The sequence below is a fragment of the Choloepus didactylus genome, chromosome 9, assembly GCF_015220235.1.
Source record: "Choloepus didactylus isolate mChoDid1 chromosome 9, mChoDid1.pri, whole genome shotgun sequence".
In the NCBI taxonomy this organism is placed as follows: Eukaryota; Metazoa; Chordata; class Mammalia; order Pilosa; family Megalonychidae; genus Choloepus; species Choloepus didactylus.
Window position 1 is genome coordinate 17,938,456 of NC_051315.1, and position 18,947 is coordinate 17,957,402.

Sequence of the window (18,947 nt, forward strand, 5' to 3'; positions counted from 1 at the left end):
GTCTACATTACAGCACTTTCCTTTCTGGTTCCCCTACACCTTCACCTTTGTAAATGATCCCTTCATAAATAAATCTTCCTTAAAGTATCTATGCTGAAAGGGCCAACTCTTTCCTTTAGGGACCTTGACTGATACAGAAGTTAATATCATCAGAAGACTCAGGATAGACCACCATAAAATTAGATTCTGGGATTAGGTTGGCAATATCTATGAATTTATAATAATCAATTTGAGGGGAGGGTGGGATTAGGGCATAGAAAATCCACAGCAAGGCATCATGATTAATCAATTGTCATGGGTGTAACATAGAATGAAATCCAGTTATAGGGGAAAGATGTTGGGAGGAAATATAATCACCATATAAAAATAATGGTGATTATAAATATCTTGGCATGGGTCCATTCTGACTCATGCATAGTACCTAATAGATGGCCAGCTGACCAAGGATATGGGAAGAGTGAAATCAGAAAATTAGTGGCTAGGAGGTTTAGGGAAAGGTAAGTCGATAGATTTGTCAGAAGAGTTAAACGTGAAAATGTGAAGACATTAGTGTCCAACACAATGTCCACCAGAGCACACCCATCGCTGAAGACTGAAGCTTTCAATAATCAGACAACATTACTGCCAGAAACATGCCAGTGAGCATCTTTCCTCAGCCCATGCCTATGCTTTATTTACTGACCATGAACGAAGTGGCCATGGTGCAAGAATAGAAGCTGTGCAAAGTCTCAGGAAAAGGGACTTTCTTTCATCAAGACCAATCTGGCTCCCACCATGACTGAGGGGCCAGCATGCCAATGGTGATGAATAACAGTGAGCCCTCAATATGTCACTTTTCCAACAGGATGCGCTGGCTTCCTGGTGGCAGGTGGATCACCTGGGGCCCCTTTCATTCACAAGAGCTATCATTTGTCTTCACAGAGATAGGCGCATATTCTGGGTGTGGATTTGCCTTTTCTGCCAGCAGTCCAACTGTCAGCCCTGTTATTCATGGACGTAGAGAATAATTTCTATGCTACTAGATAACCCATACTAAATCACCTCCAAACAGGAACTATTTAGTGGCAAAAAAAAAAAAGAAGAAGAAGAAGTATAAAGGGCTCAGAGCCATGGAATTCTCTGGTCTTGTCATGTTCCCCAATAGTTATAAGCACATGACTTGATAAGAGAGTAAATAGCTTGAAGTTGGGTGTCTTCCTACAGGGTGCAGTGTATTCCTGCTCCTTAGGGTGCTCAGATTGACAAACCAAGGGGTGGGCATGGCAGTGGCCTCTCTCACTCTCATAACAATAACCAACTGGACAAATTTCCCTTTTTGTCCCATGATACGAAGTGTGGTGGGTTGAAAGTCCTTTTGCCTAAGGGAGAAATGCAATAAGGAATGTAGTCACAATGTTATTACTTTGATTTGGAAGCTAAAACTCCCTCTGGCTATTTTAAGCTCATTATCCTTCTGGGGGTAGGGTGGGGGGAGAGGGTAGTAACAAGACAAGACAAAACAAAACAAAACAAAAACCCAGCAAATGCAGTCACTGTGCTGGGTCTAATGATTGCTCTCATCTACCAAGAAGAAAATGAGTCTTTGCTATACAAAGGAAGGCACCGAGGAATATATTTGTAACTCAGGGAATTCACAAGTACTCTTCTGCCAAATAGTCCTAGTCAATGAAAAACCGAAAATGCAGCTATCTAATAAACACAAGGATACAAAGGAATAGACTTGCTTTGGTTTGACCTACCAGAGAAGTGATCTGTCTATTAAAATGCTGACAAAAGGTAGGGAGAAAAGAAAAAGGGTAGGAGGAAAAGAAGCAGTAGCAAATTGGACTTCATGAGTCCCTCTTTTAGGGACACGAACTTTCTCTTTGAACAAAGAAGAAGAGCAGATGCTGAGGAATAAAAGGAGTGGCCTGTACACAATAAATGTCATTTGCCCTTCTAAATCTTTTCTCCATGCTTCCTTCTGCCCTAAAAAGCTGTCTCGTGTGCACTACATCAACAATGCATCCATGCTCTCTAACTTAGTTGGGTGTTGCCTATATAAAGTCTAGGCAAATCAGATGAAGGGATGAAATAAGAGCATGGAATTTATTTTCTTGTCTCCCAACCTGTGAAATAAGGGATCTGGCTGTTTCCCTCAACCCAAACTCACTGTTTCCATTAATGTGATAACTCTATAGAATTCCTTCCTTCTAGGTTCTGAGAACTGCTGCCTCCCCTTATCACTGCAGTGATAACGGATCAACTAATACTAGCCACAGGATACTGCATAATTCATTGATACTCCCTCCTCCCCAACCCCCTGTAATAAATGGCCTGTTCCTAGATAAAGCCTCCTTGATTTATTCTATTTTCAACATGACATTTTTTTTCCAGTTGTGACCCAGACCCTGATTTATATAAGAAACTTGCAAGTTGGCTAAGCAGACATGAGTTATACACATGCCACACTTGGGAGCAAAAATGCAGGTATGGTGCCAAATGAGTGTAAACGCTAAATCCTATGAGATTTCAAGCTACAGAGAGATGATGGTGGCTGGAGTCATTGCTTTTGTTTCTAAGATGTGGAATCTCTCCAAGGTGCTGAAGATGTGTGTACAAGAACTTCTCAAGGGTAAACATAGCCCAGATTTGAGAGCCCTTGTTCAACAAAAAACTAGATTATCATCCAGTTTTTATTTATTTTTGTGTGATTTCTTGCCTACATTTCTTCCCCTGAAAAAATGCTAAGATATCAAAATAATACATTCCAAGAGTTATGCACACTCAGATGGAAAAATAAAGCTACCTGGATTGAAAAGGAGATAACTCTAAGGATCTTTAATATGCATTTGCTTAAGAGTTACCTTAGAAGAGACACAAACCTCGTTATTTAAGTGCAACTATTGGGGACTTGTTTTCATGCAAAGAAACTTCCTGTGTTAATTATATTATATTATTTACAAATGATTTAGCTTTATAAATTGCATTCCATTACATTTCAGAGTTGGTTTGGCTCTTCATTGTTTTTATTACACAGATTTAGAATATTTTACTACAGAGCAGATGGAGTTTCCAACACATGCATTTTTTTATATCACAGACACTTAAAACATCAACAAAAAAACACTTATAGAAACCCAACAAATAAACGACTATTGTGTTCAGATTAACATGCTATTCTGAAAAGCAAACTGATTTTATCCATTTATAGTTTATTTTCTAATCCTAGTAAAAGGATTTCCTAAGGATGCTATGCAAGGCTTATGGACATACGTCTTCCCCCATTCTTTTCTCAATTTCAAAGTCAAGTTCATTGAAAGATTTGTCTACATTCATAACCTTCTCATTTCCTTTTTAGACTCCTATCCACTACAATGTAGTTCAACATTCAACTAAATTTGCTTTCATGGAGGTCATCGATGATATGGAAGTGAATCCATGGTAGCTTGCTTGGCCTCTGCAGACTCAGCACTGTGGATAACCCTGCCTTCTTTTGACATCCATGACTGCATCTTTTTTTTTTCTTATCTTTCACAATCCAGTTTCACTGGCACTTATTAGGAGTTTAATAAATATTTGTTGAATCAGTGAATGGATGGATAAATGTGACTTTGTATGTTCAAGAGAGAGCAAAAAATAAAATGAAAATAGATGTTTCCATTGTTCTCATTAATGAAAAAAGGAGTGATATGGTAACTTGTTGATAAGGATACTGTCCCATTTTTTCCATGTAGCCATCCTAGATTTCCCCTATTCCATCACAATCAGTTGTCTTTGTATTTCTATTTAACAAGATTCTGACTGTTCCTTATATAAGTTGTTAACATGTTTCTCACTGCACTACGCTGGAAAAACCCAAAATATAGAAATACTTATTTCTCATTGCATTGCCTGGCAAATGTAGGTGCTCAATAACTATTGGATTGAGATTTAAAGAAGAATCCCTTAAAAATGTGAGATTCTAAAATATCTCTTTAAATCATTTAGGCCCATGAGATCCACTTTTCTATATGTCTGAATAATTTGAAATGACAGTCATTTTTTTCTCTCTAGTTGTTAGATTAATGCTTAATGGTCATCTTCAAAGACTTGAACTTGGCAACTGTCACCATTACTTTTACTTTCTTGATCAAAATTTTGATTTTATATCTTATTTCAGTAAGTTGCCATGGTAAATACTCCAATTTATATGAAATAATTTCAGACATGCTTCATGAGAGTTATATTTTAAATTCTCCTTCATTTTGAAAATTTTATTTTCTTCTGAACTTCACTAAGCCTTTAAAATGCATTATGTTTTATATGCTTTTACTTTCCTTAGGAGATGAATAATATTCAAAATAGAGACAAAAAACCTTTAAATACTGACACTTTTAAGACTTTTGAAGATTCACAATCCGTTAACAATATGATATTTTTGGTAGAGAACAATATCCACAGTTAGAGAGTGGCTGTGTCCTAAAAAAGAATGAAACATGCCCTTAAAAATTGCCATAAAGCTCTCTAATTCCTTTTATGTGGCTCCTTTTCTCTCATTTATTTTTTCTTTTTTTTTTTCCTATGACATTTATAGAAGGTAAATTTCAATCAATAAGAAAAAGAAGTGGCAATGTTATGTGTTGGTTTCTGAGTCTCCCACCCATGCTAATTTAGATTGTATGTGATTTCTGTAAAGTAATGAAAAGGAAATCTCTATACCAGAGTATCATACCCATAGTGTGGAGGTCATATGAGGTCCCCAGCATCTGTCACTCCTTAAAACTGATTTCCTTGATAAGGTCCCTTCTCTTGGAAAGGGAGCAAGAATTGGAGTCTGTGTGTTCTGATTCGAATCTGTTATATACCCCATAAAAGACTATGCTCTTTTAATCCAGTCTCGTGCGGGAAGACCTATTTGAGTGGGATCTTTTGATTAGATTGTTTCCATGAAGATGTGACTATGCCCATTCAAGATGCATCTTAGTTACTTTATTGGAGTCCTTAAGAGAGCTGAGGGGCGGCAGGGAGCGGGCGGGAGTGCACTCAGAGCTGACACAGACCCAGATCCTTGGAGATGCAGACAGAAGGATGTTTGGAGATGTTAAGCTAAGAGATGAAGCCCACAGTTTGACCTGGAGAAGCTATAAGAGGACCCCCAGATGTTTAGAGAGAGAAGCCCTAGGAGAAACAAGTAAGCATGCACAGGGTCTGAGAGAGAGAAGCTCAGACAGAAATCCAGAAACATTTTGTAGAAAGCAACAGAAACCAGAAGCTAACCCTGGGAGAGGTCAGCAGACTCTGGCCATGTGCCTTCCCATATGACAAAGGAACCCCAGATGCCCTGGCCTTTCTTCAGAGAAGATATTGTCCTACTGATGCCTTAACTGGGACATGTTCATAGCCTTAGAACTGTAAATTTGTGAACTAATAAACCCCCACTGTAAAAGCCAATCCATTTCTGGTATTTTGCATTCTGGCAGCTTTAGCAACAGGGAACACAGTGCCTTTGATGGATGAAACGGAACAGTGAACTCTGTGATGGCTCAGACCTGATAATGTGTGCTGTCCTTTAGGCACCAAAAAAACGCAATCGACTATGGCAGGCAGAAAAGACTGGAGACTATGCACTAGCTTGGGAGGCAGAAATCACACATGCAAATACTGGCTGTGCTACTCACTAGCCCTGAGGCCAAGACCAAGTCAGTTGGTCCTTCCTGAATCCTGGTTTCCTTGTTGAGTAAGTGATTAGATGTATCAGTGTTGTTAGGGTTAAATGACAAAGCACAGGTACAATTTCCTACCACACCTGGAACATAAGAGCCAAAGAACTGAGTTTAATCTGAATGGCAACAACTATAATTTTCCATTATGGATTCAATAACTGATTTGTCTCCTTTGGAATATGTCCAAACTGCAGTATCATTACAGAGATGGTTTTTGGTTTTTACTTGTTTATCCTCCCTCCATCACACCGAGTTCACTCCCAGCCCAAATACGTAGATTTTAATTCTCCATTAAGAAAATTACCTTAGGTACCAGATAATGGTCTCTATTTCTTTTCTTAAAATTTCCATAAAGATGTAATGCCCATAACCCCTATGAAGCATTCCCAATAAGGCACAGACCCAAGTCATCTTGATCTGTCATCCAATTAGCAAAATAGGCACATTCTACATTGAATATACCCCCAGCTGGCTTAAAAATTTAAGTACATTGATGTTAAGAATCATATTCTGGCACCCAATGTAGCACGCCAGCACACTTTGATGTGCCATATTCCCAATAAATTATTTCACTGTTCCCTGAAATCCACTATTCCTTGTGAATATTGCCCCCTATGTTTGCCTCCACTATTTACTAGTGACCCAGACCAGAAACTTCTCATCCACCCTATCCATTTGGTCACTAAGCTTGATCTACTTTATTGCCTCATCAACTTCAGAATCTACCCTCCTTCTTACTGCTTTCACTCTAGTTTTATTACTCATTATGTCTTTATAAAACATAGAAGAAGGCTCTGTGGGTCTTTCCCCTATTAGATCCCAGCTTCATACTGCAGCCAAAAATGGCCTATTTATACAGAAGGTCTCATTTCATCACTCCCTTACTTGAAAAGCTCTACTAATTTCCCCATTTACTAGTGGAAAATAACTGAAATCTAAGATCACTGTTAGGGGTCACCATCACTTGGTTCTTGCTGCCTTCCTTTATTTTAAATTTTATGCCTCAATAATATCAGATTGTAGTTTCCTGAAAATACATGGTGCTATTTAGCCCTTGGTGCTTTAGCAGGCTGTTAACCTCTGCTTGGATTTCCCTTCCAAATTTCTCCTCACGTACAACATTCCTCCTTTAAAGAAAACATAAACAAATCCCTGGAATGGGCTAAGTGTCACCCCTCTGTTGTTTGGTAGAACCAGGTGTTTACTGTGATTTGACTTTGACTTCCTACCTTTCTGCACTGGCATATTCTTTCTTAACCCATTTGGGCCCCTCACAATACCAACAACATTGTGTGTAGACAAAGGGCATCTTTTAGTCTCCATGCTCCTCTAGCAAGGGCCATCAGTTAGCTACTGTTATCTAGATTTCCAGGACTAATGGGTTTCAAGTTCTCCACCTGTTTCTTCAATTCAAAGGGCTATCCCATGCCCCTCCAATAATTTACTGTGTTAAAATATGAAAGCCAGAGTTAGCTTCTGGTACTCTCAACCAAAGAATCATACTTCTCTATTTGTGTATTTCTTTTTTACACTTTCATGCCATACTTATTGTTATTCCCATAGTAGCTACTACCACTCCTCAGAATAAATCTAGTCTCTTAAATACTTTATTATTTGATACTGGCATGTGCAAAAATAAATTATAGATATAAATATAAATACACACATACATACATGCAAAGCTCAAGGGCTACCCCATTTCTCCCTTAGTAAAATAGCCTCACCAAACATGATATTCCACTTGAAAGTAAGGTTCTGAGGGTAGTACTTTGTTTTGAAGAGTACCTGGAACATAATAGTCTTTCAATGATATCTTTTGAATAAAAAAATTGAATGAATGGATGAATGATCTCAGTGAGTCACTCTTCTTATAGACATTAAGAAAACTGACTCTGAGGCTGAAAGTTTGTATTTGCAAATTTTGCTGTAGAAGTGAAACTGTTTTTTTGGATGAAACTTAGCTTTATAATTTGTAATCACATAGACTGATTTAGTTTAAATTTTAACAGATTTTGTCAAGTTCATTCGCAGCACCTTTAAACTAGGTAGTAAAATCAAGCTTTGAGCCTTTCCCAGGCAACCTGTACTCAGAACTCAGTTGACAACTGGTACACCATCAAAACCAGATAAAGGTTTTTATCATCTGGTTTATTTTTATATTCTCACCTTTTACTAAAACTCAATTCAATAGCTATTGCAAACAACTCTTCAGGTGGGTTTTATTTTTCTCCTTATATAATGGCTTTTAAATGTGACAGAATGTTCCTAATGGGAGCAATTCAAATCACGTGCCTTTGATGCATTTTTTGAACAGTGTAGGCTCTTTGTTTTTTCTGTTCCAGAGAAAGAGAAAAAACAAATATCTAATTCCAAAGTGATGTAAGGCCACCATTCTCTTTCATTAGTTAAGCATCATCTAAAAGTAAAATCTCTCTTGCCTTATAAGTAGAATCATATAAGTAGATGTAAATCACAACCAGTGGAAATATGAACACATACAAAGATATGAAAGCATGAAGACAATTTTGAAAGGAAATGAGGAGAAGAAATAGGGCTATAGTTATTGTTCTGGAATGAATTGCCTTTTCTTGTAGATTTTGTATAAAAATATGTCATTTGTATTCTTTTGGAACCAAATTTGTTCAACTCACCTTCATATAACCAGTCAGCAATACCATTAAAGATAATTCCTTCTTTTCCAGAAGATGTCAGTCGCAATGAACTGCTCTTTATATCAGGTTGATAGTAGATATTATTTTCAAAAATATATATCTGGATCAGGAAACATGTGAAGCAAAGAAACAAAAAATTCAACATTTTAAGATGACTTTTTTAACACTCGTATTATAGAATGATAGCTGAATAGCTAAGTATCTTATTATTTATGGTTCTCTGTTAGTTTTTATTTAAAGCATATGTTTGTATTTTTTTCAGTTATTAATGGTTGTTTCTTACTTATCAATATCAAGTAATCATTTGGAAATTACATGGCACTTGGTATTGATGCTTTAAAATTCATATTTTCAGCAAAAATAGCTCTCCTGTCTTCTAATTCTAGTATTAGTAGTGGTCAAAGGAGATTAACAGGATTAACAAGGGAACAAAAATGACATTTACTGCTTTCACGTTGGTTAACAAGTTTTCAAGTGAGAATATGAAACAGGAAATGAGCTTATAACTGAGAGTATGGATATTACACATAGGCAAAAACGTGAAAACTCTCACTGGATGGATGTTGGATTTGATGACTTTCACAGTCTCTGGGAAAAAATATTGACTGTATACTAACAATCTAAAGCTTAAGCTTTACATCTTTTGTATACTACCTTCTTTGCCTTTTGCAAACAGTAGACAAAATGGGCACACGAATTCTTCCTCATCTGGAGGGAATCGCTTTTCTGTGCCTTACTTTCTACTAGGACTTGTGAATAAGAGGCAGGTCCTTTACTCCCAGGCTACTCAAGCACACAGAACAGTTATTACAAGTGTGGAGGCGGGGAGGGTCTTCACCCAAAGTCACATGGTCCCAAATCCCTCTGCTTTCCAAAGGCTACAAACTCCGAGTCAAAAGAATTAATAAAACCTCCACGACTTCAGCAGCTGTATAAATTATCTCAAACTATTGACCAGTAATTACATTTATATTTGAAGAACAGCTTGGATGTTATTCAGAATCTATATGAAACTGACATCTGCTTCAATGTAAAAGAAGAAGAATATGGAGTCAGAATTTTAATGCCATTCTCCTGAAAGCTGAATACCAGGAAACCAACACAAGATCCTTTTATGTGCATAAACAATTAATGGTGCTGCCTCCACAATAATATAATTTTATAGTTTCCTAACCCCTTTTCAATTATTAAGATGTTTCCTTAAATTATATTTGTTTCAAATAATAATCATAAACTCTAACTTCTACCTTGACAGTTTGAGAGTTACAAGTATTTCTAGGTACTATCTGGGCAACTTGATGAAACTAAACTTGATCCAAATGCCAATTATTAAGGGGTGCAACTGGATTTAAATCACACTGAAAATACGAAAACATTAATGTTAATATCTGAGTTTTACTAATTAAACCTATCGCACTATTTTGATGCCATTAATAAATTCTTTCAATAAGCCACCTAAATAGTATAACAAGTAGAAAAGGATAGCTATTTGACCATTTAACTCTTTCTTTATAGAGCCAGCCAACTACCCAGTTCTTTAAAATCAATGGCCTTAATATTCCATAAAACAATTTAAAATCGGTAAAGTCACCACAAAGAGAACAGGCGGGCAACTGTAATATTATGTGCTGAATCATGCCAATTTAAGAAATATGTAATCAATGGTTTCCACAAATTAGAGCTGTCGATGTATTAGTCAATATTGCTGATTCTAAGTGATGGGATACAATATGTGCCACTGTTGAACAGGAGCTTTAGGGGCCAATTTCCAGTTTGCCACCTTCCCTACCCCTGGTCATGGCCCCCAGCTCTGCTCCAGATGGTGGGGATGCAGCAGGCTACTGTCTTGGGTGGGGAGCCACAGGGCAGCATCCGTGAGCCAACTTGTGATGCGCATGTAAACATCTGATGTAATAAAGCCATTAAGGTTTTGGAGTTGAGAGTAATCATGACATAAACTCACTTTGACTGATTCATCCAATGATGAAAGCTGATTCAAACATATACTAGCAACACTGTCACAAAGTTTTAACAATGTCACATTGTTTGAACAAAGGAAAATTACTATAAAATAAAATAGGAATATAATTGAACACTAGATCTATTATAGCTGAAATATCACTGAAAAACCATTCTACCTTCACTGATTTGAATAACTGTCATGAAAATTTTAAATTACAAAACTGTGAAACATTTCAAAATTCCCATCCATTGTAATAGTGTCAGAGGATTTGCAAAGTTACAGTAGAATTGGGATAGTATTGAGCTGCCTTTGACTGTGCCTTGCTTTCTTGGAAACATTTTACTTAAGAAACTATCATAGATAACACCTATTGGTGGCAGGGATGTGGTGAAAGAGGTTCTTTCCCAGACTGAATACAAAAATATGGAGCATTATGGTCATTTGTGAAGACAATATGGCAGTTGAAAACAAAACATATTCCATCTCAACAGGATTCCCAAACATGGGTCCTTTGTCCTGTAGAAATAAAAGCAACCACATGTATGGAACAATGGAGAGTGACGTCTATTTCAGCACTGTTCATAATGCCCAAACAGGAGAATCAAAGAGAAAACCCATCATGGGTAAGTGCCTGAATGGACTGTGATTCATCCACACAATGTAATGACATAGAGGCTTTGAAGAGAATATATTGGTGCCATATGAGTTGAATTAGAGGGGTTTTACTGCAACAGTGATGAGTGACAAAAGTAAGATGCAGAAAAACAATAAGCTCAATGCGAACTCATTTTTGTGCAATGACAGTACTCATACAACAAACTTAGACTAGCAGGATTCTCACCAGCACATATATATGGGATATCATCTATTGGTGCTCCACAGTCTTTTATTACCCGAGTGGGTAGTCACCTGAAATCTACATTTCCAAGACTCCCTTGCAAACTATATTTTCAAGGCTTTTCTGCTACATGGGTCATGGTCACATTCTGACAAATCAGGAAGGGAGGGATTGGAAGCTTTTCTGCATCTGGCAGTGGCACCAACAGCTTCAGTAACAGTGGCTCATTGGCAGTGTGACAGTTAAGGTAGCACAGCTGCTTGGTTCTGGGGATCTCTACTTCAGCCCCTCCAGCCTTTCCAACATAGATTGTGTCTTGATTTGCCAGGGCTACTATGAAAAATATCACAACCTGTTTGACTCAAGCAACAGGAATTTACTGTCTCACAATTTTGGAGGCTGGAAGTCCAAAACTGAGACACCAACAGGACATGCTTTCCTAGAGGTCCGTAGCATTCTGGCAGGGGATCGCAGCCTCCTTTATACGGCTGTCTGTCTCCTTGGTCTCTTCCTGTGGCTTAGTTTTGTGTCCAAATTTCCTTTGTTTATAAGGACTCTGGTCAGACTGGGTTAAGGCCAAACTGTGTCAGTTTTGTTTCATCTCAATAGGATCATCAAAGATTCATTTACAAATGAGCTTGCAGGACCAGAGTTTAGGACTTGATTGTGTCTTTTAGGGGACATGACTCAATCCCCAAAAGTCTGTAAAAATTATCTACATTAACTCCCTTCTATTTGAAATAGTTAAGATGATTTCTGTTTTCCTGACAGGAAACTCTTACTCTGTGTGTACAAGTGTGTGAGTATAGTATTAGCTAAATGCGGGAAGACTGTAGAAAGATATGGGCTTGCATTTAATATGGATGTATGTGTTGAAGGGTTTATGTACAGTGTAAAGGGTAGTGGAAAAGCAAGTAGTCAAGCAGAAAAGACTAGGAAAATGCACTGAAAAAGATTTGATCACATTTATGCTTACATGTAAATTATATGTTTATGTATCAATAACTAGAAACATTAATTTGAGTGATAATGAAAAATGATGTTGATACAGATATTACGCTGGCATGTGACTACTTAGTACATGCTTAATTATTTTTTTTTCTTTAAAACTAATGATAAAAAGATTTTTTTTTTTAATTTAGAGCAGGCATTTTTCATCCTTTCCTCTATCCACATTTTTGGACTGGATAATTCTTCACTGTGGAGGATGTCTTATGCACTGTAGGATGCTTAGCAGCATCCTTTGCCTCTATGTACAACATGCCAGTAGCACCCCTCAGAATTTCAATGACCAAAACTGTCTCCTTACACTGTCAAATATCTTCTGGGGACAACATCTCCCCCAGTTGAGAATTACTGATATAGAGGGTAATAAGTTTTTTGCATGTTCATGCTCAGTAAATGAAATAATTTAGTTTTGTTCCCCAAGCCTTTAAGAGCCAGCTTGCAGTCTGTTGTTTCAAAGTGCTGTGTTAAGATCCCTGGAGTTACAAAGATTTCTAACACACTGACCCCATTGTCAAGAAGATTAAACTAATTTTATGTGAGAGACAGGTAATAACACCTTTACAACCCAAGAAAGACACAGCACATAATTTAAGGCTTAGCCACGAGTTCCAGAGATGGAGTGGGAAAGTTGATTCATGAAGGCTTCTGAAAGGTAACTGAGAGCTTTAAATAGTTTATGAACAGGTGAGCTATTTGATCTGTTTTAGTAAAATATTTAGGAAAATAATCGATGGAAATTAAAAAATGGATAGTAGAAATGAGAGACTTCTGGCAGAAAGATCATTCAATTATGCTGCTTAATAGGAGCGATGGTTGTCAAAATGGAAGGAATATTCCTAACATTGGACATCCTGTTTATATTTAAGAAGTTTGCTAACTCTGATGACAATCTTGCAGTATCTTTCTCTTGGGTGCTTCTCAGCTTCATCAGTCAGAGATGATCTTTCCATCTTTTCTTACTCTGGTTGCATATCTCTCAAATCCATTGCAGTTGTTACCTTTTGTCACACTCTAATGGAACTTGAGCATCCAGACAACCATCTTCAGCCCCCAGCCTTAGTTTGAGGATGCTATCTTTGGCTCCTTTTGTCTGCAGGTACCTCAACCATAACCTCCACCATAGCCCTGGCCTAACACTGGCCACAAAATTTGCGTGGAACTTGTGGCTTTTTGTGAAAGGAATGGATTTTTGTTTTCGGACATGCCGGCTTATCAATTTGTTAAAGAGTATCTGTTAAGGTAAACCAAATATTGATTAAAATGTGTTTAATATTATTTTGGAAATAATTCAGGACACACGTGAAGATTTTGCAATATTTAAGAGCAACTACTAGGGACAGAGGTTGTTATTGTTCAATAAATGAGAAAGTTTCATTAGAAAAATAGAATTAAAACATATAATTATGTATCTAATTATTGTTTAACAAGAGAATAAAATATTTTGTAAGAATAAGCCACCTTGAACTCCATCATGTACATAAGCTGTTGCAAGATGCTAAAAATTAATAAATAAAAATGTTTGACTTATTTAAAGTATATTCCTTAATGGCTTTGATTCCATTGACTACTGAAGAAAATTTTTATCCTATAAGCTATATGCTACATTTCAGTACAGGAAACATTTGGAAGAACAACTTTTTAAAGACTTGAAGCAAAAACTTATAAATTAAAATGTTATTTTGATTTATGTAATTCAGAGTCCTTTGATAATATGAAAGAATATAAACAAACAAAAACATCAAGGAGTTTGGTTTTATAATCAGATTGGCTAAAATGAAAAAGAGAAACAATGATAAGTGTTGCCATGGATGTGAAATGCCTGGAACACTACCCACTGCTGATGGGAGAGTAAATTGGGATAACCGCTTTGGAAATCTCTTTAACAGTTTTTATTAAAGCAGAACATATGCATAGCAGTATGATTCAGCAACTACACTCAAATACAAATGTGTAAACACAAAGACACAGAAATACACACACATATAAACACATGTGCAAATCAAAAGACATATACAAAGATGCTCCAAAACAGAGCTATTTATAATAGCCAATAATGACATTAGAAGTCAGGCTAATGATTATCCTTGGAGGGGTTTAGTGCCTGGAAGAGGTCATAAATGGGGGCTTCTGGGGTGTGAGAAGCATTCCACTACTGTTCTGGGAGCCAGGAACAAGGTAGTGTTCACAAGTATCATTGAGCTGATATTTGTGGTTTGCATACTTTGCTGCATGTATGTTAATCATCAATAAAAGGCTGTAACATGTTTTAAAAAACGTGTACTGGCAATCACAATTCATTTAAATGTTACCATAAAGAGTTTATCAATCTTTCACTGAAAGCCACAGTTCAGCATTTACCTTTTTATAAAATTCTGTTTCCTTTATTTGCTAGAATGTAATAAATCGGGTTGTCCATTTTGTCTAATGCAAAGTAAAGCTATGAGCACAACTTAAATAGTTTGATTACCTCTGACCTTTTGGCCTTGAATAAATCTCTCTGTTGGTTATAGAGCACTGCTTTCATTTCTCTGCAGGACCATCACTGGGGTATAGAACAACTCATTCAAATCACTCATGTCACCTGTGCATGGGTACCTGGCACTCTAGAAATAGAACTACTATTAGAGAACTCTCATCCCTTGACATTTGCAATTATTCATATCTGGGAGACCTTTCAAAAAGTTCTTGTTTCTTAAAATCTTTACAAAAAATTATGCATTTTCAAAGAGGTGAAATATATCCCTTTGTTTTAAAATTCATGATTGCATAAGTCACTTCACAGTCTCAGTGTCCTGTGTTTCATCCATGCTTAGAAGATAAATGGCTACCAAACAAAAGAGCAATGCCAACCAATGAAATGCAGTAGCTGACTATCTCTTGGCTATGTCAGGCCATAAGACTCATTTATCAGAAGAGAAGGCCTATTAATGAATAGACCATTTTGATAATTCAAAATAAATGTGTATGGACTCCAAGAAATAAAATGGGACCCATGGAATACCAGCAGTTATCAGCATTATTGTTATTACGAAAAAATGTTAGTGCTAGGAGAATAGCCTTCTCTAGTCAGTCTCCTCTCCTGCCCAACCTTCCTCTCTTTCATTCTCCCTTCACCATTCCATCTTTTTGCATTGCTTTGCTTCCTTTACTCCTCAGTTATAAACCAAATATGTGCTGGATGCCATCTATATTACTAGGCACTATGCTAAGCCCTGGGAACATAAAGGCAAAAAAGAAAAGACAAGATCGTATGGTCCAATGGGATCACCTGACACAAGCAGCAGCACATACAAATTCCTATAACAGGAGGGACACTGAATTCATTGATTGCAAAATGTTACTGCCTAAAAAGAGTCATGACAGTAGAACTTAAAATAGAACATGAAAATGAAAACAAGGTTTTGATACTGGGTAAAAATATAGAAAACAAGATGTAAGATACATAGAGCAAGGAAATAATAAAATAAATGACAACTTTTAAATTTGAAAGAAAACTTTATTCATGGCCCTCTGGAAAAATGGACTTTATATGAGAGAGATGAAATCTAATCCTGGGAATATCAATTATTCTTCATCAATTTCTGGGCAAGTAAGTTACTTCATCTCTCTGAATCTCAATTTCTTCATCTTTAAAGGAGCAAGATTAATACTTTTCAAGGCGGTCTCCAGAATTAAAGAAACGGAAATCAGATAATGGATATTGGCCTAGGTACCTATACACAGATGTCTAAAATTTAAGTTAAAATTAATTGAAGCTAGTAATGAGTAATTGGCAACAAAAAAAATATTAATCTGTGGAGAGGTAAAAACTTGTACCCAATTATCCTGAAAAGAAGCGTAAGCATTTGAAAATGGTGAATAAATTATTTCCCCCATGTTCCTATGTCAGCCACATAGTCTACATCTTTTCTAATTTGGCCACTCAACATCTGACTCCACATTCTATTTTGGAAAAATACGTGATTATTGGTTGAAAGTAAAGCCCGGTTTCCAATTTTAAAGACAAAGAGCTAGATAAAACTTCCCCTACATCAGGCCTACTTGGGACTCTGAATCTTGAACAAATAAAGTTGCAGATGAGAGATTATTCATGACAGCAGCAGCGGAACCTCAGGGTAAGTGCCCAGGAATGGAGCTGCCTGTCATAGGATCCTCACTGGATGCTCATGTAGCATGCATATTCCCATGTTTAACAATGCCTGGCCCCTCATGGTGTCTGCTAATCTCCCATCCCTGGACCTCCAACCTCCCCAATGATTCTGAGAGCTTCCAGCTATCTTTTCAATAGATTCAGCTGAAGTGAACCTGAGTCCATTTCTGTTGCTCACTCCCAGGAATTCTTATTGGCAGCTGGAATACAGCAATTTAACCTTCAAATCCTCATGGGTAAGAAAGCCCTTGCCTTTCATTTCTGATGTGGGTGAGCTGAATTTTCCTTCTACTTTCTTGTTTCCAGCTAGCTCTTCTCCCTCTCATCCATTCAAATATTTGCAAAAAGCATGCTGCATGTGTGCTTTCTTTCCCCTTTGATGTTAAAATACTTTGTTTTCACATTTGTAGTTTAACTTCTTTTATTTCAAAAGAGGACTCCAGAATTCTTAAAAGAGATTCCATCAAGGAGGGTAGAGGGAGACTAGAAAAATTTCGCATATGCTTATCAATGGGTTTGTGCCTAATACTTTCCAGTTTATGGGCATGCTGATAAGAAAACAAATTGAAAAAGCAGGAGGTGGAACCAGCCTTGGCTATCTCCCATGCACATTTTCTCCATAGCTCTTTAGCCTTTATTCCACTTCATACCATTTCAAGGCATCTTTGGCCACAAATGAAGAAATATTGTTTTATTTGAAATACAGAAACAGCCAAACATTTTTACTTTATCCATCAAAAATCCTAGATACCAATAAAAAAAAATAGAGAAAAGAGGGACCTAATGACAAAATGATTTCATGTTCAGAATTAATTTGTTTATTCTAGTTAATGTTCTTATGAACTTAATTTAACTAAAGCAATGATGAACTGAGGATGGGGGTCATTTAAATCCAAGTATAGATAGTGACCCAGAAAAAAAAGAACCTTTGGGTATTTCCTTGGGTTCCCTCCCCCATACCCCAAGAGGATCTATATAAATTACTATGTCCAGGCCTTAGCTGTCTAATGCAATGTGGTATGAGTACACTCTCCTTATGATGTACATGTCAGACTCTAATAACCTTTCATTTTGCAAAAGAGTATTTAAAACAATTATTTCTGAGTCTTAGTAAGTCAACTTTGCTTATTTGTAACAGATTATTCACTGCTCTCCTTCCCTTCATTTCTTCTTACTCACATCCAAAATAATGTAATGTATAATCCAATATAATGATCATGTTGACAAAAGAGAATCATGCCAGTATTTTGACTATGATGCTGCCCAATTAAAAAAGCTGTTTACAACTCTACATTCTGAAGGTTAAAGATCAAACCATTCAGACTTAAATTTTAAGTAAGGTGTACTATTTAGGACTTACATATTAATCCACCTATAAAGACATCATCTGCTTAGCAAATCTTATCCATGTGCCATTGTGTAAATATGGCTTTATATATGTTTTTGCTTTACTTGCTTCTTACTTGGAGATGACATTGACCTCTGTTCTAGTTTGCTAATGCTGCTGGAATGCAAAACACCAGACATGGATCGGCTTTTATAAAGGGGGTTTATTTGGTTACACAGTTACAGTCTTAAGGCCATATAGTGTCCAAGGTAACACATCAGCAATGGGGTGCCTTCACTGGAGAATGGCCAGTGGTGTCCGGAAAACCTCTGTTAGGTGGGAAGGCACGTGGCTGGCGTCTGCTCCAAAGTTCTGGTTTCAAAATGGCTTTCTCCCAGGACGTTCCACTTTAAGCTGCAGTTCCTCAAAAATGTCACTCTTAGTTGCTCTTAGGGTGCTTGTCCTCTGTTAGCTTCTCCAGAGTAAGAGTCTGCTTTCAACGGCCGTCTTCAAACTGTCTCTCATCTGCAGCTACTTTCTCAGCTTCTGTGCAGTCTTCAAAGTGTCCCTCTTGGCTGTAGCTCCTCTTCAAAATGTCACTTTCAGCTACACCAAGTTCCTTCTGTTTGTCAGCTCATTTATATGGCTCCAGTGATTTAATTTAGACCCACCCTGAATGGGTGGGGTAACACCTCCATGGAAATTATCCAATCAGTCATCAGCCACAGTTGGGTGGGTCGCATCTCCATGGAAACACTCAAAAAATTACAATCTAATTAACACTGATACAACTGCCCACACAAGATTACATCAAAGACAATGGCATTTTGGGGGACACAATACATTCAGACTAGCACAACCCCCAAAATAGAAAAACCTAGTTTGGACAGAACAGTTATATAGATTTCTTGGTGAAACAGCACTTTTGCCAAATGCTAATACCAGATAATATTGTAAGTTTCAAAGACTTTATTTTTTACAAAAGTAAAATTATAGGAGGATCTAAGATGGTGGCATAGAGAGGAGCAGAAGCTAAGTAGTACCCCTGGAACAACTAAAAAAACACAGAAACAACTAGTAAATAGTCCAGAATAACTGCGGGGGGACAAACGTGACCATCCACTCATCATACACCAACCTCAATTGGGAGGAATGCCTGAGAATACAGCATAAAATCTGTAAGTAAAAACTGTGGATCCAAGTCGGGAGACCCCTCCCACCAAAGCCCAAGCTGCAAAGCCTTGTGGTGCCAGAGAGAAGCTTTCTCCCAGCAAGCGAATATAGCTCAGCTGAGCTCCAACTGGG

The 18,947-nt window shown here is 37.2% G+C and overlaps 1 protein-coding gene across 2 annotated transcripts in view; it reads right to left on the reverse strand.

Annotated features, from left to right (window-relative positions):
- The window catches only part of DPP10 (dipeptidyl peptidase like 10), a 689,331-nt gene that overhangs the window by 127,651 nt on the left and 542,733 nt on the right, over positions 1-18,947 (reverse strand). For both annotated transcript variants that reach the window (XM_037849964.1, XM_037849965.1), the window contains exon 8: positions 8,336-8,456. In XM_037849964.1, the coding sequence (XP_037705892.1) occupies positions 8,336-8,456 (121 nt within the window). The remainder of the gene's footprint in view (positions 1-8,335; positions 8,457-18,947) is intronic.